Consider the following 26,125-nt stretch of genomic DNA (forward strand, 5'->3'; position numbering starts at 1 on the left):
ATAACCTTGTATTTCCCACAGCTAACCCACCTAGCCTGCAAATCCTGTTCACTATGGGTAATTTCCCACGGCCAATCCACCTTAACCTGCAAATCTTTGGACTGTGGGAGGAAACCGGAACGCCTGGAGGAGACCCACGCAGATATGGGGAGAATGTGCAAACACCACACAGACAGTCGCCCGAAGCTGGATTTGAACCTGGAGAATGGAGAATGACTGCAGAATTCTTAGGAATTGAGGTGCAAGAGTCACACAAAGGCTGGTACAACACAGAATCGGGAAAGCAAATGGATTCAAGCATTTATTACGAGAGGAATTTTCTGTCATACAAGGCATTGGTGAGATGACATCTCAAATATTGTGTGTATTTTAGTTCCCCTTATTTCCGAAAGGGTGCAAATACAGTGGGGGCAGTACAGAGCAGGTTTACTGGATTGATAGCTGAAATAACTGTGCTGTCCTATGAGAATAGGTTGGACAGATTGCACTTTGTTTCCACTGCAGTTTAGATAAGTAAGGGCTCACTTGATTGGAGTGTATAAGATCCTGAATAGTCTTAACAGGGTAGACATAGAAACAATGGTTCTTCTTGTGGGGCAGTCCAGAACAAGGAGGCACAGTTTTAATATTCGGGGTTACCCCTTCAGAGACAGAGATGAGGAGTACTTTTCTTGACTGCGCAGGCTCCAAGTTGAATGTGAAAGCCCACATCACGTTTCACATGCTGGTTTTATGAAGCTGCCTTTGCATGGTACAATAAATCGATAAAAAGCATTTGGAAGCACAAAGAGGGTGTAGAGACTACTTACAAACATAACAGCCGAAATGTGTTGGGTTACCAATCATGAAAGGATTAACAGGATGTACCTGTGTTCTCTCGGAACAGGTAGCTGAGATTCGACCTCATCGTGGGCTTGAAAACGATTAAACACAGTGATTTCAGAGAGAATCTCTCTCCTTGTGGGGAAATGAGAGCATTCAAGAATTCCAGTTGAGCCCTCACAGCCACCGTACCCCCACCCTGCTCATCCCAGGCAGTGATGAGAAAGTGGAATGAAATTGCACAGGGAGTGGTTGAAGTGCATTCAAAGAAAATCTCACTTAGTATGTCATGGAGAAGGGAAGGAATGGTTACAATGGGAGATTAAAATAAGGAAAGATAACAGGGCAGGGAAGTGGATCTTGAATACAAGCTGTTAAAGATAGTGGAATCAAGGGTCATGGGGATATGGCAGGAACGGGATACTGATTGAGTGCATATTCTTGTATGGGCAAAACAAGCTTCCAGAAAGATCCTAAATGGAAGATTTGTAGAGAGAAATTTCTCTCAGGTGAAACAATTTAATACATTATAAAGGTTGATAGATACAGCTTCCATTAAATAATGCTCCTGTTATTACAAAGCAGGTAAACATGGACCAAGATTGGAGTGCCAACACAGCGGTAGCAAGATGTCGGTACTAGCACTGGGGAAGTGCCCACACCTACCTCATGGAGCTGGGTTCAGAATATTATCAGATCTTTGTGGTCATTCCCAATGACTCTTTATGCTGACCTGAGTACATCAGGAGCCAACAAGAAGTGAATTTTCCTGATTGGGACACATTGAAAATCCAACGTTTACACATGTACAGACATGGAAATATGGCCTTTCTGAACATTGGAAGACAGCTCATCAAGATAGCACAACCGTGCAATGTGGATCTATGATCTAGGTTTTTCCCTCTTGAACCAGTCTGTCCACGTCTGACCACTGTATCACCGCTTCCAATCACACATCCTCTAGACTGACTTCCTGTCCTTACCTCAGCTTTCCCACAATCTTGCTTCACTGAGGCTGTAACCTGGTCAAACCCTCAGATTAAAAGCAATAGCATGGGTACTCGACAAGATCAATAAAAATTGACCAAATGAATGACCTAATTGAATATTTTTCACAAGTCAAGCAAATGCGGTTGATCTGTTTAAACACTCCATATCCTCCATCATTAATCTTTAGTCACCGTTCCCATCTCACTCCAGGGTTATCTCCTGGATTTAATCCCCTCATCGCTGTTTGTCCTTGGTCATTGCTGCTTGATTTCTCTTGTGGGCAGTCTCCTGAGACTTACAATCTCACTGACTTTCCCTTGCTCCCACCGTAATCCAAACCATGGTTTCTATTACCTCTCAGTTCTGTCACCTCGTGGGAAATAAATACAAGGAACAGACTATTCAGTATAAACAGTCCATGGTGACATTAAGGTCTATTTCCTGTTTCTATCCATGTTTCTTGATATGACTCTGTCATTGTAACCAGCTATTCCTGTCACCCTCACATTCTTCTAAGTCTCCCTTTAAATGCATCTAAACTGTTTTTTTGAGCCACTACTTGTGCTGGCAAGTCCCATTCTCACTGCACATTGGATGAAGATGTTTCTGTTCAATTTACCAATGGATTTCTTGGTGATCACCTCATCCTGATGGCCTTTAGTTATCACCCTGTATATGATAGCGCTTCTAGCAGTGTCTTTTCTCCAAGAGAAAACAGATCTGTCTGGTTGAAACTTTCATGATCAGTAAATGCAGTTCTGCTGCAATCTTTCTCAATTCCTGTGCCCTTCCAGGGCCTTTACAGGATAGTAGGATTGAAAGACTGTCACAGAGTATGAACGAGAGGGCTCATTAGCAAGGGTGAGCAATTCAGACGTTCCCCTGCGAAATGACTCTCCTCTAATCTGGCCACGCCTTCCAAATGCTGTTTGTATTCTCCCCACTCAAGAACTCTATTGCCCCTTCATCATCCTCCGCGGAGGCTTAAAGAGAGGTCTATGCCTGATCCTGTTCAATGTATTCACTACTTCCCAATTCACCTGAACGTAACCATCCATCAGTGAATACTGTTGTTGAGCTGATGCTCGTATTGTGAACCCGATCATGAAAATTTTATGTTTTGTCTTGCTCACAGTTAATACAGCAGCAATTGCAATCCTGTCTCGGAGAAAATGTGGTCTTTCTAAGTGCATCACATGTTACCTCGTATCCATGGCAGTGACAGATCTACTGGTCGTTATTGTCGATGTCATTTTTGATCAGATTGGTGATTCGTATTTCCCAGACAGTTTCCTGAATATTACTGCCATTTGTAGTCTTCGAGTGGTCCTGCGATATGCTGCTTCAGACAGCTCGGTGTGGTTAACAGACTCCTTCACCTTTGACCGTTTCAATACCATTTGTTGCCAGAAACTGAAAAGAAAACACTGCACTGAGAAAACTGCAGCGATTGTGATCAGCACAATTTGTGTGCTTAGTTGCGTGAAAAACATTCCCTGGTACTTTCAGTATGAACCATATGAAATAATTGACAATATTTCCTGGTATTGCTTCAGGAATAGCATAGAACATTATGTCTCCTCAATGTGGTCGACCTTTGAGTTGCTTCAATGCAGCGTAACCCCACTTATTCCATTTCTTCTTATCTTGACCCTCAACACTCTGACTGTCAGGCATATTTTAGCAGCCAATCGAATCCACAGGGCACTCCAAAACCAGAAGAGCAGTGAGGAGGAGGATGATCCTGAGATGGAGCATCGAAGGAAATCCATCATTTTGCTGTTCAGCATTTCAAGCAGTTTTATCCTGTTGTGGCTGACACATGCTTTACATTCTCTTCTACAGCGCATTTCAATCATGTCTCATTACAGGATTCATGTTGATTCATCAACAGCAGAACAGATTGGAGATGCACTCCGACTACTCAGTTGCTGCACAAACACGTGTATTTATGCTGTAACCCAGACTAAATTCAGAGAGGAGTTAAAGAATGCTTGGAAATATCCATTCAATCTGATTAGCTGCTCATTGATGAAACATGGGACATCCTAGAAGATTCAATTTGGTATCTGGTGCCAACAAGGTGTTGGTATAAGGCTATAAGAGATATCAGATTTCTGCATTCTGCATCAAAAAGAAACTTCAGTCTCAAATGCCAGAAATATTCATCCTTCATCACATCTCAAGCATACGGCAGAATTCACACCTGCTAAATAACTGCTCGATCACGATCCTTCTAATACTGAGATACTCTGTTACTCAGTCGCTATTTGTTCAGCTCCACATTGAATGATTGGGTTGAATAATCTTCATCATATGTAATGGGAAAAATACTTATTTTCAAATCTCAAGCCTCACTTGGAGCTTTCTTCTCTTCTTTAGCACTGGGTCTACATGTTCACTCATTGACTTGGATCATGTCTGGAGTAAGGCTTCTCTCCAAAAGGAAAATAAATTCAACTTTGCTAAACTCTCCTACTTCACCTTCGTTCTTGCTCCTTTGCTGTGATTCTATTTTGACTAACAGCTGCTGTGAAAAGTGGCATTTCACTGCCCATAATATTCTAAATCAGTTTCAGCATTGCAACACTGAGATTGGTCCATCGGAATGATCATGAAATTGCCTACCAGATGCACCTTTGTATCTCATCAGCTCCATCGATAAAAGCTTCAGCATTGATTTGAAAACATTTGGCCAATTAAAAGAAAATTCAGCTCATTTCCCTCCTCCAGTCTGCGAAATGTTCAATGTCCTTTCAACATCCAATCCTGTTTTCTTGTTTTGTTGTTTTATTGAGCATTTATCGATGTTCCAACATCTCTAAGGAAGAGAAAAGAAGGAAAGAAAGGACATTATAAAGAACAGACAGGAAAGCAGTACAGAGTAAACTTAGTGAGATTGTCTGTGACTGCTTTGAGTTTGACACACATTGCTGCAAAAAGTATGGTGAATATGTTTGGTGAAGCTACAAGGGCACACTGTTCCAGGGCTTTGCAATGGACCATCAAAAGAGAACGGCTTTGATTAGAGTAGGATTGGAAGTTGAATATTTCTTGTTCACAAAATAGTCAGGAAGAATCGAACAAAGTGGGAGGGTGGCAGTATCTAACATGGGATCCATTGCAGCTTTGGATCACAGGAATCGTACAAAAGCTAAGCCTTTTGGTTAGAACTGAAGGATAGACTATCACTACATTGGAGATGTCATAAACACCATTGGGAAACAGTTTGAAGAAAGGGTATGAAGGTAAAGTAGTGAAAATGATTAGCAACAACATTTTTGTTTAAAAAACATGTTTGTATAGTAATATAGAAGGCATTTTTTGAAACGTGTTCAGAAGTTAATTCAATGGGAGTTTTTTCTTAAAACAGAACTTGATATTTCAAAAAGGTTGTTTTTGAGTTAGGGAGAAGAAGGCGGGGCACAGGACCAATCAGGAGCTCTTTGAAAGATCTGACCACACCAGGCTGAATGAATCTAAAATTACAGCTCAGGAGAACAATGGTTTTAGAGAGGGATAAAGGTGTTACATGAGGAAAGGAGCTCCTTGCACAAGAAGATAAATGAAAACTTTTGGATATAGAATGAGGGAGCAACAAATCTAGGAATAACAAAACAGAACAAAACAAAAAGTTTAGAAACTGCAACAAACTAAACAGGAAATATAAGGATGGGCAGACAGGAAGCTTAAAGTTTATATACAGAGGCTAGGTTTACTTAAAACAAGGAGCTGGGCGGTGACTTTTATACATCAAGGCATTGACTACAAAAGCGAGGAGACCATGATGCAACAAAAGCCGAAATTGCTCCAGTTCTTTGTTCTATTTTAAAGTTTAACTCACTGCTACACCTCTTCCAACTATGCCCACATTGAAGACATATTGCTCCTCTCTCCGACAGGGATTTCTGTACAAATCTTTTTTCTTATTCACCGTCGTTACTTTGAGTGCTGCTCCTGAAGTTTGACCAAAACCCATTTCCAACAGCCACATCACATTCCTCAGTGACTGTCTCCAGCTCAGAAACACCCCACTTGGATTCCAACTCAAGTTTCACCGTTTGTGTTTTGAATCCACTCAGGATCACAGATATCTCTACCATGTACAACGCCCCTCTGACAATAGTTTTTATCACATCCTGAGATCCCCGGTCAGTGCTATGTGCTGCCACAGACACACTCTCCATCTCTCTCCAACAGCACCACTTCACGCTGGCTCAGAGCTGGCCTCACCCCCAGTTCCACTTCATGCTCCGGCTCATTTGAATTCTAGGAAGAAACGTTTCTTTCAGGCAATAAGGAACATAAGCTGCAACAGCTCACAGATTCCCACTCTGCTCTGTAACCTTCCTCCCCTCCCCTTCCCTCTGACTCCATCTCCTCTACCAACCCCACCTTCTGTTGCATATTTATTCTCCCATCTGACCTCCCTTCTCCCTCTCTAATGCTGAACGTTCTGACTGTGTCCAAAGCAGGATTTGGTGATTTGGTGATTTGGTGATTTGGTGATCTCTCCCCACTGCCTCTAAGCTCCTAGTCTTCTGTACAGCCTGCTTCTCCTTCCTTCCCAAAATCCACAGAGGACTGCCCAGGCACACTCATTGTTTCTGCCTGTTTCTGCCCTACTGAATATATTTCTTTCTAATTCGACTCATTTTTTTCTCTTCTTTTGTCAAATCCCTCCCTGTTGGAGCCCTTGTTGATTTTTCATGAGTTTTATTTTATCCTTTTATCAAGTTCCATTTGGAGATGTGAACTGGGAGCTATGGGCTAAAGATGAGGTTTGGACTGTGAGTAATAGCTCGTGTTAAATGGAAAACCGGCAAAACAAGCTTTTTTCTTATTTGTGAGACCAGGCCTGGAAGTTAATTGCAGGCTCATTCCTGATCAAAAGGCTCTGCTAATGCTTTGTCACTAGCTGACCACCCTGTTATAGGGAGGATAGTGTTATCTTGGTAGGGTTCAGAAGAGATTTACCGGAATGTTGCTGGGTGTGGATGGCTTGACTTATACAGAAAAGCCGGATAGGCCATGACTTTTTTCACTTGAGTACAGGAGGTTGTGAGGTGGCCTTATAAAGGTTTATAAAATCATGCGGGTTATAGACAGGGTTAATGGTGGGTGTCTTTTACTCAGAGGGGGGATTTCAAGACACAGGGGAAATATTTTCAAGGTGAGAGGAGAGAGATTTGAAAAAGACACAAGGAGCAAATTTTGTACACAGAGGGTGGTTCATATGCAGAATGAACCTCATGAGGAAATGGTGGATGTGGGCACAGTTACAATGTTTAAAAGATACTTAGATAAGTACATGAATAGCAAAGGTTTGCAGGCATATGGGCCAGGAGCAGGCAGTTGGAACTAGTTGAGTTTGGGATTATGTTTGGCATGGACTGGTTGGGCCAAAGGGCCTGTTTCAAAGCTGTGTGACTCTATGACGGTATGGTAGAACTTGGTAATTAATGAGGTCAGTGCCTGGGAATTGGTTCCAGCTCCTCTGGAAAAGACTATATAGTCAAGCAGATGGAAGATGTTGAATGGTAACTGGAAACTTATAGAGGAGATAGTCAGTCTGTCAGGGAGTAACCAGATCTGGAATTGGGTTTTGGACTATACTTTCTTGGAGAAGGAATCTGGCTGTTGATGTTACAGCATGAAGATTCGAAAGCTCCTTGACCAACCTCCCATTAGCAGCTTGAGGAAGCTCAGAGCATAGAAAACTAAGTCAGAAGGATTTCTGCCTTCATCTGAGCAAACTGTAAAGTTAAGCCTGATCAACATCCTCAGGCGATCAACCAAGAAACCATCATCTATCACAAGGCACCATGTAATCTGGTCATTTCATTATTTTTCTTTATCCCTTAACTGTGTTCATCTGTCTGTCTTTTGTGTGAATGGGAAAGAAAACTAATGTTTTTGGGGTTATAGAATTGACCAGTTAGATTACTTTGTCGCTTAATTTTGTTCTACTAAAGTTTCTGTATTGTTAATTAATTGCAAAGTCTTTTGTTTAAGATACAAACCAGTGTCTGAAACTGATTTCTCACAGACTCTGGGATTGGTCATTCAAAACGTCTATGTTGTAAATATAGAGATACAAAGCTGATTGCATTCGGCTGTCTGTCGCGTATGTTATCACTTCCCACGCACATCTGGGATGCTTCTGATGTTTTACATTCATTTCAAAGTTTCCAATTTGTAGGCTCCAGCCACCTCCTCTTCACCATGGATGTACACTCCCTTTACATGCCCAACCCCCCATCAGGATGAATCATAGAATTGATGGTCTCAGGGTTTTCCACTGCTTCCTGGAAAAAGGCATGAACTGTCCTCATTCACCACCAGCTTCCTCTGCTTGGCTGAGCGTGTCGTCATCCTCAACAAATTCTCTTTTAGCTCCTCTCATTTTCTTCAGACCAGAGGGGTGGCCATGGGTATCCACATTGGGCCCAGTTATGCCTGTCCCTTTTGTGGGGCACATAGAATATTCCTTGATCTTGTCCTATTCTAGTCCCCCCCCCCCCACACACACAATTCTTTCTCTGATATACCGATGATATCATCAGTGCTGCTTCCCTCTCTCGACTGGAATTGGAAAAGTTCATCAATTTCACTTCCAATTTCCGTCCCACACTCAGCTTTGCCTGGTCCATCTCTAATTCCTCCCTTCCCTTCCTCGGCATCTCTGTTTCTATTTCTGGGGATACAAGCTCACCTCCTCCCACAGTTACCTTGATTATACATTCTCACACTCTGCTTCCTGTAAAGGTTCCATTTCATTCTCACAATTCCTCCATCTTCAACACATCTGCTCTGACAATGCCAAGTTCGATAAGGGGACCTCCAAAATGTGAACCATCTTCCTGAACTAAGGATTCCTCACAACTGTGGTTGACAGGACCCTCAGCAGTGTCCAACCCACCTCCCACACTTCGGCCCTCACACCCCTCCCCTCCCACTATAGGGTCTCCCTTGTCCTCACCTACCATCCCACCAGCATCCACGTCCAGATGATCATTAGCCACCATTTCTACCACCAGCAGCTGGATGCCACCAACATATATTTTCATCCCTTCCCTTGTCAACCTTGATCAGGGACTGTTCCCTCTGGGACACCCTGGTGCACTCTTGCTTCACTCCCAACACTCACCCACAGCCGTACAAAACCTTACCTTGCAATTGCGAAAGGTGTAACACGTACCCATTGACCACCTCCTTCCTTAGTATCTACAGGCCCAAACACACCTTCCAGGTGAAGCAGCACTTCACCCGCACTTCACTCAATCTGGTCTACTGCATTCGCTGCTCACAATGAGGTCTCCTCTACATTGGGCAGATGAAACGCAGGCTGGGTGACCATTTGGCAGAACACCCACATTTTGTTTGTAGAAATGACTCTGTGTTTCCAGTTTTCTGGCACTTTAAAACACCACCCTGCTCCCTGGACAACATCTGTCTCAGGCCTGCTGCAGTGCTTCAGTTCGGCTCAATGCAAGCTGGAAGAACGGCATCTCACCTTCGACCATACCAGCCTTCAGGACTCAATTTTGAGTTTTAACCATTTCAAAACATGATCACCCTCTCCCACATCCCTAATCCTGTCCTATACAGGCTGCTCCCGGCACAGGCAACCCATTCTCAACCATTTACATTTCTTGATAACACCCCACATTGCTGTTCTGGCTCTCTGTCTGACTCAGAGCCCCTGAGTTCCTCCAGCAATTCCTGTTTTTGTTTCAGATTTCCAACATCCACAGTTCTTTGTTTTATTTTAAGTGGTTATCATGGATCTGTATATGACATTAGCGAGATCACATCTGGACCACTGGAGGGGGTGCTGAGGACATTCACCAGGATATTGCCAGGGCTGGAATGATTCAATGCTGAACAGAGACTGGACAGGCTCAAGTTGTTTTCCTTCGAGCAGAGGAGGGTTGGGGGGTGGGGGGTGGGGGTGGCGGTGGGAGGTACTGATTGCAGTGGGACTGCAGCTGACTTTCTTTCTTCAGCTCAGAGATATTCCAGGGGAGTGGAATGCCATTCCATTTTCCCAGCTGTGACAAACTTGAGGGAAATGTAACTTGTACATTTCCTTCAGGAATAATTTGCTTCTGTGACTGGTACATTCCAATGGAACACTTGGGAAACAGTCCAGAGATCAGAACAAGTGTAATTCAGGAATGCATGAAATCTAAATTAAATATACTGTACTATATTATGGTCACCTCCACCAAAGCAGAATGTATGGAAGCCAAAATTATTCCAAACAGCCCAGTGTAAAAAGTAATTAGGGCTCCAGATCCTAATGGCTGTCAATTACTCTTCATAAAAACCATATTGCCCATGAGTGTACAGTGTGCCTCTGCATATCTGTAATGTAGTGCATGTTTATGTACATACAAAAAACATGTGAATGTATTGTTTGTCTACATATATGTGAAAAATACAAGTGCGAATGCATTGTGTGTCTGAGAGGCTGCTGGTATCTTCAAGATGCTAAATGCACTCCAACTCAAGGCCTGCACCTTCACAAGAATAGTGTCTCTGGGAGGGAGAGGGGTGGGGGCAGGGGCAGAGATAAAACTGCTCTGCATGTTCTCTGCATCACGCATGAACAAGAATATAGTCCTGCTCCTCAGAGATGGCTTGAAGTCTCTATCACAGGGCAATGCTAGTCTGCACATATCTCGTGGAGAACAGCTGAATCTGAAACCTGAAATTTCAACCCTGCAATGCAGTGAATACAGCTGTTAACAAAAATCGCACTTTACTAGTCGCTTCACCTGTTTTTAATAGAATTCTTTTTACAATTTCAAAGAGAATATGCAGGGAATCTACACAATGTACAAGATGGGAACAGTGTACTGCAGCTTAAGGCAACAAACGGGATGATATCAACAACAGTGGAATAACATTCAGCCTAACAATGAAATCAAATTGAAAACCCCGGAAAATGGAAATGTATACTGTGTAAAAGAAAGTGAAATCTGAAACAGAAATCCCAGAATCTTTACATTTTGTTGCCAAAAGAAACTGGCCGATTGGAAAATATCACAGGTTCAACAGATACTGTGTGAACCACAGCTGTCATTTGACACACAACATACAGTGCACTAATGTGTGAAACACAGTGGGAAACAAGAGAAATTTGAACATTGTAGCTACCAAAACAGGTCTACATTGTAAATGCAGTTCTGCAATCAGGCTTGGGTTTTATCCCTGATTAAAGAAAGGCTAACTAATATGAAATGCTACACCTAACTGCATGATGCACAGATGAAATGGAAATCAGTATTTTCTGTAGAATACTTTTAAAATAAGAACCAACATTTGGGCATTGATGCTCATTCACATTCCCAACGTACAAGCCACAGTTATTTCATTTCCCTTTGTATGATGCTCACCTCCAACCCATTCATTTTTCAAAGCCAATACAACTATACTGAATTGAAGTTGTTTTGGTGATCTAAAAGCAAAAGATGGTGGCAGCTGGAAATCTAAAGCAGAGAAAGCTGGAATAACTCAGCAAGTTTGGCAGCATTTGTGAAGAGAGAAGCACAGTTAACGTTTCAAGTGCAGTTCTGACGCAGATGAAGCGCAGTGCAGGTCACTGGACCCGAAATATTAACTCAGTTTCTCTGTCCACAGACGCTGACAGACCTGTTGAGTTTCTCCAGTATTTGCTGTGCTGTTTTCAGTGTACTATCTGCTGCACCTTTGGACCGATGTATTACCTTACAGCAACAGAAGCACAACATGAAAGTACCTCAAAACTGGACATAGCTTAAATAGGATGCTCTCACTGTCTTTGAAATTGCCAAGTGCCTCCTTTGAGACTTGCCCCAGCCCTTCCCCTTATTGTTACAATTTCAGAAGACAGTCTGTGCATTCCTTTTCACCAAGTAGTTAAAAACAATTGAGCACAATTGTGCAAATGAGAGATTTTCTGTCCAGTACACATGCTTACAAAGGTGTTGTTATCTCTTTTTCAAATCAGTAAATCACAGAAATGTTGGTGGGCAAGGTGATCCGATGCTGACTCATTTGTTACTGGACAGTTGTTGGAATTCACTTACTCCAAGTGATGACTGAGCAATGTGTAACATGCAAACATACATTAATACAGTATCTGTCATCTCACATGGTATACATTCTTTCATATAAAAAAGTCAAATATTTCTCTCCAGTCAATAGGATAAAATGATGAGGCCCATACTCTCTTTGTGAGGACCGACAATGCTGTTCAGGATCTGGCACCCTCAGCAGTGAAGTAGTCAGTCAGTGGTCAACCTCACTCCTACTTGTGGCTTTGCATAAAACATTGGTGCTCAAAGAGGTTGCGAACATAGAACATGTAATCACTCACAAGTGAGTATGTTGAAGCAGAACAGGCTTGCAAACAATGTGATTAAGCAGAATCAGCATGGCTCATTGAAGATGAAATCATCCCTGACAAATTTATTAGAATTATTTGTGGAAGTAACAAGCAGGACAGATAAAGAGGAAGGTGTGGGTGTAATGTATTCAGATTTTCAGCAGGCCTTTGACAAGACCATGAATCATCTCATAATCCTCAATGCCAATTTCCTGCCATTTCCCCATAACTTTTGATTCCCCAACTGATTAAAAAAATGTCTATCTCAGCCTTGGATATCCCTCAGATTCCGTACTCTCAGAGGAAAGAAATCCCTCATAATCTCTGATGTAATTGGGTGACTCCTTACTCTAAGATTAGGCACTCTGGTCCTAGACTCTATCCCACAAGGGGAAACAACCTCTCCACATCTATCCTGACAAGTCCCCTAAGAACCTTGTATGTTTTAATAGGATCACCTCTCATTCTTCTGAACTCCAGGTACAGGCCATAAGACAGTCCCTGCATACTCGGGATCAGCCAAATGAACCTTCTCTGGACAGCCTCCAATGCCAGTCCATCTTTCCTTAGATAACAGGCTGCAAAAACTGCTCATAGTATTCCAGCTGTGGGCTGACCAGTGCCTTGTATAGTTTTTGAAAAACCTCCTGATTTTTATACTCCATTTCCTTTAGAATAAACACCAGCATTCCATTTTCCTTCCCCAATTCCGACTTGAATGCTAGCTTTTTGTGATCATGAGGACACCAAATCCTACTGGTCTGTAGATTTCTGCAGTCTTTCCCCATTTAAGAGAGTCTAGACCAGGGGTGTAATCTCAGAGTAAGGAATAGCTCATTAAAGACAGAGATGAGGAGGAATTTCTTCTCTGAGGGTACCGATTCTATGGAATTATTTACCACAGAGGACTGTAGAGACTGGGTCATTGATGTATATACAAGGCTGAGATTGATTTTTTAATTAGTTAGGGGATCCAGGGTTGTGGCAAAAAGAAAGGAAAATGGAATTGAGGACAATTTTATTGAATGGCAGAGCACTTGATGGGCTGAATGGCTTACTTCTGCTTTTACATCTTATGATCTTATTAACTAAATAGCTTGCATCTCTCTTTACTACAAAAGAAAGGCTTACCAAGTTCATGAGGAAACAGGGCAGAAATGAGTCATTTGATGACTTTCGCTTTGATGAGGAGGAGGTGCTAGATAGGTTAGTAGTGCTTGCAGCTGATAAGTCACCCGAACCAGACACGACGTATTCAAATACATTGATATACTAGTAGAGATTGTGCAGGCATAGGTTGTAATTTTCCAATCATCCCTAGATACAGAGCTGGTGCAATATCATTGGAGATCAAATGTTAAAAGCTTGTTCAAAGAAAGGATACAATGATAAGCTCAGTCAAGCTCAAAATATACAAGACAGGCTGGTGAATCCATCCCCAAAACACACTGAAAAATGTAATCACGTAGATGACAATCACAGGAATATTTCCCGCAGACTGTTCCAGTCAGAGGGTGGTAGTTGTACTTGTTGCTGATAGGTTCACAACTGGGCCAGCATCAGCAAATGCAGCATAGAAGCAATTGCAATTGGAGGAGCAGTAAGCAGTTGGGAAAAGAACTAGTGGCAATGAGGGAGTCACCAAGGCACCCTTTTGTTAGGAGTTCTGCCCCTTTGCTGGGAATCATGCCTTTTTCTGGGGGTGGGGGAGTGGAAAAAGGGCAGCTCTTAGGGGAGGGAGTACATGGCCATAAAAGGGATGGTGTGGAAGAAGAAGATTGCAAGAGTGAGATGGAGAGAAACAGGAGGCTGCAGAAGAATGGGGGAAGGAGGAAGCTGGGGGAGAGTTGAAGAGGAGAGAGAAACAGATTTAACTTCAGCCAGGGTAGGAATTGAACCTGTGCTAATGACATCACTCTGGATTGCTAACAAGCCCCTTGCACTTTCTTAAGACCCTTGTGGCTAATTACTGATCACTTAAGTGCTTCATTCCAACCACCCCAGCCCTCGCCACTATTTTACCTGCAGTAGAGGGTAGCCTAGGCAAAGTGTTTAGCTCAGCAGCTTTCACTGGCCAAACCGGCACTGGGCAGGGGGTGTGGGAAGGCATCTTTTGCCTTTGATGGACTGCATGCAATGTGGAGGTATCTACCTCCCAAGGTCATGCCCACTTTTCAACCTCCCTCACTGGCTTCTCAAACACAGGTGCCATATTGCTGCTCAAATTGCCAGTGCCCAACAGGCTGGCCCTGCTGAAATCCTGGACCTACCTCGAGTCCTGATTCCATAACATCCTGTTCAGGCTCTATTTGGTCTCCCAGAAGCAGCAACCCACTTGGAACTGCACTACTGAGATTAGAGAGTTGCTGGCTGATTAAAGTGGGATTTCTTCCCCTGCTGGGGGTGGGAATCTTGCCCTGAGTCAATGAACAGCCTGGTAAATGTAAAGCAACTATGAGGCAGCAGTCTTTCCCAAACTACATGAGGCTGAGGTTGGGGATGTTACCCTATAAAATTCAGCTCGACTTTCATGCAAGGGGCTCAATTTGTGGATGACTCGAAAGTCAGAAATAGTTTGATCCATGAGGGAGATAGCTGGTGGAACGTGCAGAGAACTGGCAGACAAAATTTAATGCAGACAATCATGAAGTGATTCATTCTGGTCAGAATAACAGGGAGAGGCAATATCAAAAAATGGCTACAATTCTAAAGTGGGTGTAAAAGTAGTATGATTGTGGAATATATGCACACAAATCACAGAAGGTGTCAGGACAGGCCGAGTGTGTAGTAAGAAACCAAATCGGGGCAAGGAAGTCACGTTAAACACATTTTTTAAAAAAAACTAGCTCAGCCTTAATCAACTAATTGGGTCAAGTTCTGGGTAACACATTTCAGGAAAGATGTGAAGGCATTGGAGAGAGTGCAGAAAATAACTCTCAAAAATAGTTTTGGGGTGAGGGACTTAAATAAATAAACTGGAGAAGCTGGAGCTGTTGTCCTTCAGTAAGGATGAGAGGAGACTTGATCAAGGGATTCAAAATCATGATGGCTATGCACAGAATGGATAAGGAGATGGCGGAAGAGTCAAAAGCCAAAGCACAAGGATTGGCAAAAGAAGCAATAGTGACATGAGGAAAGAATATTTTACATAGCGAGTGGTTAGAATCTGGAACGCGCACTGCCTGAGAGCGTGGGAGTAGCAGATTCAATTGCATCTTTCAAACAAGAGCTAGATCATTACCCAAAGAGGAAAGAATTTCAAGATTGTGTGGAATCGAAGGGATATCAATGCTGATAATGACTGGAGCTGGAACAATGGAAGAGTGAGGGTAATGAATGGAATGGCGTGAATACCAGTATCGGGGTAAGTAATGTATGGCATCAGTGTTGTTATCAGGGCAATCACTGGAGGGAAGTCAGTGTTAAAATTCAAGTTAGTAAGTATGAGAAAGTAGTATCAGGGCAATCACTAGGGGGATTTCTATGACAATATCAAGGTAAATTCATGGAGAAGATTTGAAGTGAGCATCAAAGCAATGTTAGATGGTGCATAAATGGCATGAAAATCAATGTCAATGTCTGGATTAATATCACAGGAGGCTCAATATCAACATTAGGGTTAATATCACAAGTGCATAAGTATCAATATAAGGGTCAATATGCCAATACAAAGAAAATCAAACAACAAGGTTATTATTGTAGGAGGATCAATGTTGATATCAGGGTTACTAACACAAGAGGATCAATGTGATAGTATATTGGCATGGATAGAGAACTGGCTAATGGGCAGGAAACAGCAAGTGGAGATAACTGGTTCTTTTTCAGGTGAGTGACCTGTTGCCAGTATTGTTCCAGAGATCAGTGCTGCAGCCATAAATGTTCGCAATATATATTAATGACTTGGAAAAAGGAAATGAATGTACTGTAGCCAAATTTGCAGATGACACAAAAATAGGTGTAAAGGCAGGTGGTGGGAGGGATACAAACAGTCTACAAAAGATATATTGACAAGTTAAGCAAGTGGGCAAAAAGTTGGCAAATGAAGTATAATGTAGGAAAACATGAAGTTGTTCATTTTGGAAGAAAGAACAAAAGAAGAGAGTATTATTTATTAGAGAAAAACTGCAGAAAGCTGAAACACAGAGGGACTTAGGGGGTACTCGTGTACATAACGTAGAAAGCAAACACGTGGATTTAGCAGGTAATCAGGAAGGGTCATGGAATGTTGGCCCTTATTTCAAGGGGATTGGAGTATAAGAGCAAGGAGGTCTTACTGCAACTGTAGAGACCAGATAAGAAGTACTGTGTGCAGTTTTGATCCCCTTATTGAACGGAAGGTATCATTTCATTGGTAGCAGCTCAGGGAAGATTTACGAGGATGATCCTGGTATGGTGGAATTGTCTTATGAGCAAAGGTTAAACAGATAGGCACTTTACTCAGTAGAGTTTAGAAGAATGAGAGGTGATCTCATTAAGAATCCGACATGTTTCAATGGACTTGATATGGTAAATGCGGAGAGGATATTTTCCCCTCAAAAGAGAGTCTAAGATCACAGGACATAGTCTCAGAAGAAAGACGCATGAACTTAAGACTGAGATGAGAAGGAATTTCTTCTTTCAGAGGGTTGTGAACCTTTGGAACTCTCTGCCACACAGATGTGGGGGCAGAGTCCTTGTGTTGATTTAAGGCTGTGATAGATAGATTCTTGATCAGTCAGGGAATCAAGGATTATGAAGAAGGGGCAGGAACGTGGATGTGAGGAAAAATGGGTCAACCATGACCCTATTCAATGATGGACCACGCTCGAGGGGCCAAACAGTCTACTCCTATTCCTGTTTTTGATGGTTTTATGCCGACATCAGGCTAATACTAAAGAAGGATCAATGGTGACTTCAGGATTACTGTTGCAGGAGGATCAATGCTGATAACAGGGTTACTAGCAGAGGAGGATCAATATCAACATCAGGATTAATAACATAAGATTGAAGTCGATATCAGCTTTAATATCACGAGGATCAATGCCAATAACAGGAGTGCTATCAGAAGATTATCAACACCAACATCACAGTTAATATTAGAGAATCAATGGTAATGTCAGGGTTATTTTCGGAGGAGTATCAATATCAGAATTAACATCACAGGAGAATAAAAGTCACCATTAGGAGTAACATCAGAAGATGATCAGTGTCAGTGTTAATTGCAGATTATCGTTATCAATGGCAGAGTTAATATCACAGAGGAATCAATGTCACCAACAAGGATTAATATCAGAGTAGGATCAATGCCAACGTCAGGATTAATATCAGGGGTCATATAGGAGGTGGATCAGCGTCAATATAAGGGTTAACATCAGAAGGTGATCAATGTCGACATCAGGGCTGATGACATTCGGGTTAATTCTGGAGAAGGATTAATGCCAATCTCAGGGTCAATATTATGGTTCAAATCACAAGAGGATCAATGCTGGTATCAGGGTTAATACTGAAAGGTCAATATCAATATCAGTGTTGAAATCACTACAGGATCAATATGATACCAGTGCTAATAATAACAAGAGGACCAATGTCGATACCAGGGCTAATATCACCAGGATCAAAGTCAATTCAAGGATTTGCATTGCAAAATGATGTTCTATGTCAATATTAGGGGTATGCCTATATCACATTTACCATTAGAAGTGGATTAACGTTGATCACAGAGTTAATATTAGGAGGACTGATATAAGAACATAAGATAGTGATTACAGAGTTAAGAACAGGGTAAATATCAGAAGATCAAAGTTGGTATCAGGTTTGATATTGCAGGAGGACCAATGTCAATGTCAAGGTTAATATTGGAGCATGATCAAGGTCGATATCAGGGTTAATAAAACTGTAAGACATAGGAGTGGAAGGCCAATCGGCCCATCGAGTCCACTTTGATGGGCATTTCAACTCCACTTCCCTGCACTCTCCCTGTAGCCCTCGATTCCTTGAGATCAAGAATTTATCAATCTCCGCCTTGAAGTATATCAGAAGAAAATCATCATCATCAGGGTTCATAATGCAGGAACATCAATGTCGAAAGCACAGAAAATTTCAGCACAGGATCAAGATCAACATCAGGCTTAATATCAGAGGAAGATTATGTCAATACAAGGGCTAATTCCAGAGGAGAAATAATGTCGATATCACAGTTCAAATCATGAGAGGATCAACGCTGGCATCAGGGTTAACATCAGAAGATGGTCAATATCAACATCTGGGTTAATATCAGAAGATCAATGTCAATATCAGGGCTCATATCAGACAAGATGATCAATGTTGATATCAGGGTTAATTTCACAGGATGATTACTGTCATCATCAGCATTAATTCTGAATTAGTATTAATGTCTATATCAGGGTTAATTTCAGAGGATTAATATGGATACTTAGGGTCAAATCACAAAAATATTCATGTCAATATTAGGATTAATATTGGAGGAGAATCAATGTCAATACCAGGATTAACATCTGAGAAGGATCAATACTGATATTTGATTTAGTATTTCAAGTGGTTAAATGTCAAAAATCACAATATCACAAGAGGATCAACATCAATACCTGGGTTAAGATCAGAATAACAATGTTAATAGCGGGGTTAACTTCAGAGGAGGAATTATTGTCAATATCAGGAATCGCAAATCACAAGAAGATTGATTTCAATGTCGGGGTAATATCGGAGGTGGATCAATGTTGAGATCAGGGTTACTATTGGATGTGAATCAATGCTAATATTAGTGTTAACTTCAGAAAATAAATGTCAATATCAGGGTTAATACTGGAGGAAGATCAATATCAATATCAAGGCTAATAAGGCTAAAGGATTTATGCTGACATCAGGATTACTATCACTAGAAACACTGATGTCAACATTGATAATATCAGAACAGTATCAATGTTGATATCAGGATTAACATCATAGAAGGATCAATATCAGCATCAAGGTTAATTTTAGAGGATTATCAAAGGTGATATCTGGGATAATATCAGAGCAGCATCAATGTCAATCACAGAATTACTATTGCAGGAGTATCAATGTTGATTTCAGAATTATTGTTGGCGTAGAACAATTATTCCTGATATTAACCCTGACATTGACATTAATCCTCCTGCAATATTAACCAAGATTGATTTTGACTGAGCACCATTAACAACAAAAGGTATTGAAATTGATTCTGCAACCAGTAATATCAGCTTTAATGATTAATACTATCAGTGGGTCAATATTGACATCAGGGCTATTCTTGGAGCTGCGTGAATAACAATTCCGAAGAGTTCTGAAGAAGGGTCACTGGACCCAAAATGTTATCTCTGCTTTCTCTCCACAGATGCTGCCAAACCTGCTGAGTTTCTCAAACCATTTCTGTTTGTGTCAATGGCAATTATAAGTATCAATGTCAATTTCAGGGTTATCATGGGTGAAGGATCAATGTCAATCACAGGGTTACTATCACAAGAGGATCATCGTGAATAGGTGGGTTAACAACGGAGGAGAATCAACATTGATATAAGGAATTATATCACAACAGCATTAATATGGGTATCAGGGTTAGTGTTAAGAAGACGCAGAGACTATATCTGGGTTTAAACTAGAATAGAATCAAAATCAATCTCAAGGTTAAAATTGCCGGTGGATTAATGTTGATACCAATTTCTTTTTCTCCTTGGAGGAGGATCAAAATCAATCTCAGGGTTAATACTCCTGCAGAATTAATACTTATATTAACGTTGTTATCATCGCAGCATGATCAATATCATTATCAGGGTTAAGATCAGAGGAGGATCAAAGCTGATATCAGGGTTAATATCAAAGGAGGATCAATATCGACATCAAAGGCACTGTCATGAGGATCAATGCTGACATCAGGTATAATATTGGAGGAGGATCAATGTCAATAACAGGGTTACAATTGGAGGAGGATCAACGTCAATAACAGGGTTACCATCAGAACAGTTTCAATATCAAAACTGGATCAATTTTGATATCAGCATTATTAACACAAGAGGATCATTGTGTTCAGGGTTAATATCAGAAGAAGATCAATATCAACATTAGGGCTAATTCCAGAGGAGGATGAATCTCAATATCAGAGTTCAATCACAAGAGAACCAATGTTGACATCAGGCTTAATATCTGGAGAATCAATGTCAATATCAGGGTTAATACTGAAGGAGGATCATTATTGATATCAGGGTTACTACCACAACAGTATCAATATCAATTACAGGATTAAATTTCAGAAGATGATCAATGTTGCCACTGAGGTAATATCATTGAGGATCATGGACGACATTGGGGTTAATTCCAGGGAGGTATTAATGCGGTTCAATCACAAGAGGATCAACATCAAAATCAGAGCTAATATTGAAGCAGAATCATTGTTAACCATGGAGTTAATACTGCAGGATTATCAATATCTATTTCAGGAGTTTTGTTGGTGAAGGATCAAAGTCAATCACAGGGATTGATATCAAAGGAGGATCACTGTCGACATCAGGGTTACTGTCAGAGGGGTCTTAATGTTTACATTTGGGTTATTGTTGCAGCAGTGTCAATATCAATTTCTGGTTTAAAATTGCAGCAGCATCAATGTGGAGATCGTGGTTAATATCAAAGGAGGATCAATGTGGATATCAGGATTAATATTGGAGAACAGTCAAACTGAATTTCAGGGTTAATACTGCAACAGAATTAATATCAATATCTCGGTTAATATCAGAGAAGGATCAATGTTGATATTTGGATTACTTCCGGACTAGGCTCAGTGACCATATTGGATTAAATGATGGAGAAGAGTCAAAATTAATTTCTGAGTTAATATTGCACCAGTATCAATTTTGACATAAAATTAAAGAAATGTAGTTGCTGGAAATCAGAAACATAAACAGAAATTGTTGGAAAAACTCAAGAGGTCTGGCATCTGTGGAGAGAAAGCAGAGTTAAACTCTCAGGTCCAGTGATCCTTCTCCAGAACACTACTTCAATTTTGCAGAAGGATCAATATTTATATGAGGGGTAATATCGGAGCTGTGTCAATATCAATCATAGGGTTAATATCACTGTAGGTGCTAACATCACAAGAACACCAACGTCAATATAAGGAGTAATATCAAAGGAGGATCAATGTTAGTACCAGGGTTATTATTGCGCAGGATCATTGTCAAAATTAGGGTTATTACTGCACCTATTTATGGGAACATTAGTATTATTTATGACAAAGAAATATAGTTAAGGAAGTAATGTAATTTTAAAAGATGGTGAAGGAATCAGGAAAGTGCAATGCTTGCATTCTGGAATACTCCTCACATCAGGAGGAATTGGCAGAGACTCTAACAATTTTCTGGTCATCTTAGGGTCTAAATCTAATGCCTAAGGACTCATTTTTTTAGGGATAAAAATGATTTGAAAGCGATCAGTTGGATAATATAGACCAAACATTTGTTATGGGTTTGCTGCTGGATTTCATAATACATGATAAAAATTAAGACTCACCTGGAAATATCCGGGATTATTTAGACTGTATGAATGTTTAAAAGACGTCATGTTGGAGAGTTCAAGACAGGGTGAAGGGAATTGATAAAGGGCATACAGTATCTGTTTGGTGCACTGATATCAAACACACAAACAATAAAATGTCACATGGGAAGCTTGTTGACTAAATTAAGAATACTGGGAGACGGGGTGGATTAAACCATAACATTGTAAATCAGACACTTATCACTGATCTGCGACGTCAGCACAGGGTAGCAAGTTGAAAATTACCTCAATGGTATAATTTGGGAGTGAGGCAGCATGGATTAAAAAAAAATTGGCTCAAGGACAGAAAACAGATTATTATTAAGAATATTTTACTGAACTGAAGGCATGCCTTGGTGTCCACTAGTGGTCAGTGTAGTATGGGTTCCTCTCAGTACACATATATGACTTGGATTTAGAGGGACACAATGATAAAGTGCATACACAACACAAAAACTGGCAGCATACAAATTAATTGTGAAGGTTGGCAGTTATTGACTCCACGAGGATGTACACTGGTTTGTAGATTTGATAAAATTTAGATGTCAGAAAATGAATATTTGCACATATTGGATAGAATAATACAGAAATAATTTATGCTAACTGGTAACATTTTAAGGGAGTCGAGACTGATTTCAAGTACATAAATGTAAAATTTTATAAATGGGCCATGGAGTACAAAGAGATCATTCTATATCTATACAGATCACTGATTAGGCCATGAGAATATGTAGTTTTGGAGATGCAATGTTCAGAAGGATGTCAAGTCCACAGGCACAGTGCAGAAGAAATTCATGAAGATGATAACGAGATTGAAAGCCTTTAGCCATTAGGACAGACTAAAAATTTAGGGCTGTTTTCACTGGAACAGATGAAACTACAAACAAGTTTGATAAAGGCAGTTGATAAGGTAAAGTAGAAAAAAAAACTATTTCAACTGGCAATTGCATTAGTTATGAGAGGGCAAAAAATTAAGCTACTCACCAAAACAGTAAGGGAGAGATCATGAAATTTAGAAGTACTGGCAGAGACCAGATGGGTTAATTGGCCTCCTACAATTTTACAATTTATTTTTCTATTTCTGGATGATATTAGTACCAGCATAAACATTGACTTTTTTTAAAAATCAATTTTCAAGACAGCTCATGGCCACCTTCTCCAGTGCACTTCAACAGATGCTGACCTGGTCAGTGACACCCACATCCCATGAACAAATAAAAATAAGAATTTCAGGATAATGGATAAATGTTCATATTACTAAAGAGGGTATAGTAGCATAAAGGTTATGTTACTGGAGAGCTTGATTGATTAAATAAAATCTGGAACAAAAGTCCAGTATCAGCAATGATGACTACACAACAATTGGATTGTTGCAAAAACCCACCTGGTTTATTAACATCTTTGGAAAAAGGAATCTGCTGTCTTTATCCAGTCCAGTCCATATGCAGCTCCAGGTCCACAGCTACGTGGTTGCCACTCAACTGCCCTCTGCAATGGCATCACAATCCATTCAGATGGATTCAGAAAGGAGTCTCATCATCACCATCGCATTAGCAAACAGTGACAGGCAATGAATGCTAGCTTTACCAGGATGCCTACACCTCATGAGTGAAGTAATAAAAGAGGGCAATTATTCCATCTACATCAATGCCAGTTCTTTACTGGAAATGCACAACATGAATTTCTGTGTAGTTAACATGTGATTAAAAATAGCATTGTCATAATTGTTAGATTTGCATTAATTCCAATGCCAGGGCATTATTTGAACTGTACACATACAGTACTGAGGTAATTATTGGATCTGTACTAGTGCCAGTATTGGAGTAACTATTTGATCAGCTGAAATGCAATTATCCAGGTATTTACTGCAACTGAATAAATGCCAGTTTTGTTATAATTACTGAACCTGTATCAATGCCAGTCTCAGAGTTATTTTCTATCAGCTCTGTTTACTGGCAGACAAATGTTTCTGATAAAGCAGAAATACAGAGGGCTTGGAGAAAGTCATACACAGACAAGATCAATATCCCCTTTCTGTGTTAGCAGTGAAGGGAAATACACAGCGGTACTGGACTTTAAAATGCCTTCCTGATAAAATCACTAATAGTTTTTCTCTCTAAAAATTAAAAAAAATTGATAAGTTTTTCTTTGTTGAGCAATTCAAAAACAGTAATGCATGTATTCTGATCCCAAGTTTTATGACCAAATCATTTCACCTAAAGGCTTGGCCCCCTGTGACATCCGATGAGGCACTCATTTGATCCCTGGCCTCTGGCACGTTTACCAAAGAAAACTCCGAGAAGTCTGAGCTGCCTTGTCGGATTCTTAAGTTCACCTGTCCACCAGTACTGTTGCTAAACGATGGAGTCATTTCTCCTCCAACAGCCGAGAACCTAGAGTCTTGACCAAATGTGTCCATTTGGTGATTGTGGTGTGCTGGCGGTTCCTCTCGCTTCTTCTGTGTATTAACCTGCTCTATGAAATCAGGAGGTGCAGAGATGCTGTTGCTGCTTGTTACAGTTGGTATGAAAGCAAAAGGATGCTGGGATTCACCAGTTAATAAACTGTACTGAGCCTTTTGTGATGGTATCCTCAAAGGGGCACCCACTTCAGGTCTGAAGCCATGCTGAGTAACCATGGTTGCAAAAACCTGTCGTTCTAGAGTAGAAAACAGAGGCTGCACTGGAAGGCTTCCAGTTAGGGGGTGAGTTTCAGTCTCATATGCAAGTCCTTGCTCAGCCGAGTAGCTATCATTGTGGCAAGTCCTTTCCAAAGCTTGTTGGAGGAACTTTGAATACTCATGGAGCATGTTACAGTTGTCTGTGACTGCTGGCTGGGAACTCTCATTGACTCGCTCAGATGGTGGCACATTAGTAATGTCCGTAGAGCTCACAGTTATATTTGAGGCGGCTTGGGCATCGACAGAAAACGCAACCTGCCCATTTGCCTTGTTGGTGTAGTGATCCAACAGCGTCTGCAAAACTTCGTCAGGAATCCCACTTTTGTCCTGACTGCTTTTTGGATCAGTGTTATTGGGTTGCACCAGCATAGGTGCGCTACCACTGGTGTCCCCAACAGGTGTGTTAGCTGCCTGTGTTGCAGCTGGCTGGATTGGGATCTGGCCTACAGTTAAGGCATACTCTCTACTGGTGCTGCTAGTCCCTTGCAAAAATCGCTTCTTCTTTACAAACTGCATTGCATCATCATAGTTGCTGTTGCCTCCTGGTTTGCGTGAAGCATCTTGGCCCTGATCAGCACCAGGCCCCTCCATTGTCAGAAGATCAGGGTTGTCTACCATAGCATAGGTATATTTGTTGACTTTTGTGGCATCAAAATTGCCAGAAACAGGCAAGGTCTGAGCCAATTCTTCCGTTGTCTTTTGATTTTTCTTCAGGCTTACCTTCTTCAGAATAAGCTTTGTTGGCAGCAGGTTCATTTGATTCTGATATGCTTCCCCAAGGTGATCATTATTCTGTGAAGAATGTGCAACCACAAGCGAGCACTGCTCCACTTTATATTCATCCTTCACTTTCAAGTTGCTGGTGTAATATTCTACACATTCACCCTTATCCATCTTACCCTCTGCTGGGTTACCAGTCTCCTCTTTATCAAGGGTTGCCAATGCTGACTTCTCTGCAGTTTTGACTTTTTTCCTTGGATTAATGATGTCCTTTACAGGTGACAGGAAACTATTTTCTGCATTGATTGCGAGTATAATTGGCTCGGTTTTCATAGCTGGGTTTTTGCCAGGAGCTTTCCCTTGATTTTCGTGGCACATTCTTCTGTGTTTAAGCAAACGATCAGTTCTAGAAAAATACTGCAAGGAAACGCATTAGAGAGAATTAATAAGTCATTATTGCTTACTAGTTTATGATTAAAGCAACAATGGACAAGAAGGTTTGTTTTGATTTTGGCTGGTTAGAACGCTAAAGACAGATTTGACATGAGGCAAAGTGAAAAACTGCAACATGTCCTATAATGTTTCACACTTTTAAACAATGATATTGATTGTGGTATGGGGCACTTTTGAATATATTGTCAACTGTTTATGATTCCACTTTATAGCGATGTGAAACAATGAAATTCTGAAATGAAATAAAACGATGGGCTGAATTGAATGTTCCTGAGTGGGAGAGGTGGCAGTAATGGATAGGATGCCTGTTTTACGCCCCACCCAGTTCTTTTAAAACTAGACAATTTTCTTCTTACAAATCAATCACTGTAACCTTTTGACTTTCAGCTTCCAGCACAGTCTCATCCATCATCAAACTTGAACACGTGTGGCAAAAAACAGCCAAATAATGGTAAATCAAATGCACCTGAAATTGACTTAATTTAGAAATTTCCTTTCTGATAACACAGTGTTGAAAAACCTTAACTAGTGTGAATCACATCATG

The 26,125-nt window shown here is 40.9% G+C and overlaps 1 protein-coding gene across 3 annotated transcripts in view; it reads right to left on the reverse strand.

The window, feature by feature from the left end:
* Window positions 1-22,360: 22,360 nt before the first annotated feature.
* Window positions 22,361-26,125, reverse strand: part of LOC125448323 (zinc finger protein 148-like) — a 67,959-nt gene continuing 64,194 nt past the window's right edge. For all 3 annotated transcript variants that reach the window (XM_059643329.1, XM_048523571.2, XM_048523570.2), the window contains one exon: window positions 22,361-25,544. In XM_059643329.1, the coding sequence (XP_059499312.1) occupies window positions 23,940-25,544 (1,605 nt within the window). In that variant the 3' untranslated portion in view covers window positions 22,361-23,939. The remainder of the gene's footprint in view (window positions 25,545-26,125) is intronic.

Source organism: Stegostoma tigrinum, chromosome X (genome assembly GCF_030684315.1).
Source record: "Stegostoma tigrinum isolate sSteTig4 chromosome X, sSteTig4.hap1, whole genome shotgun sequence".
Classification (NCBI taxonomy): Eukaryota; Metazoa; Chordata; class Chondrichthyes; order Orectolobiformes; family Stegostomatidae; genus Stegostoma; species Stegostoma tigrinum.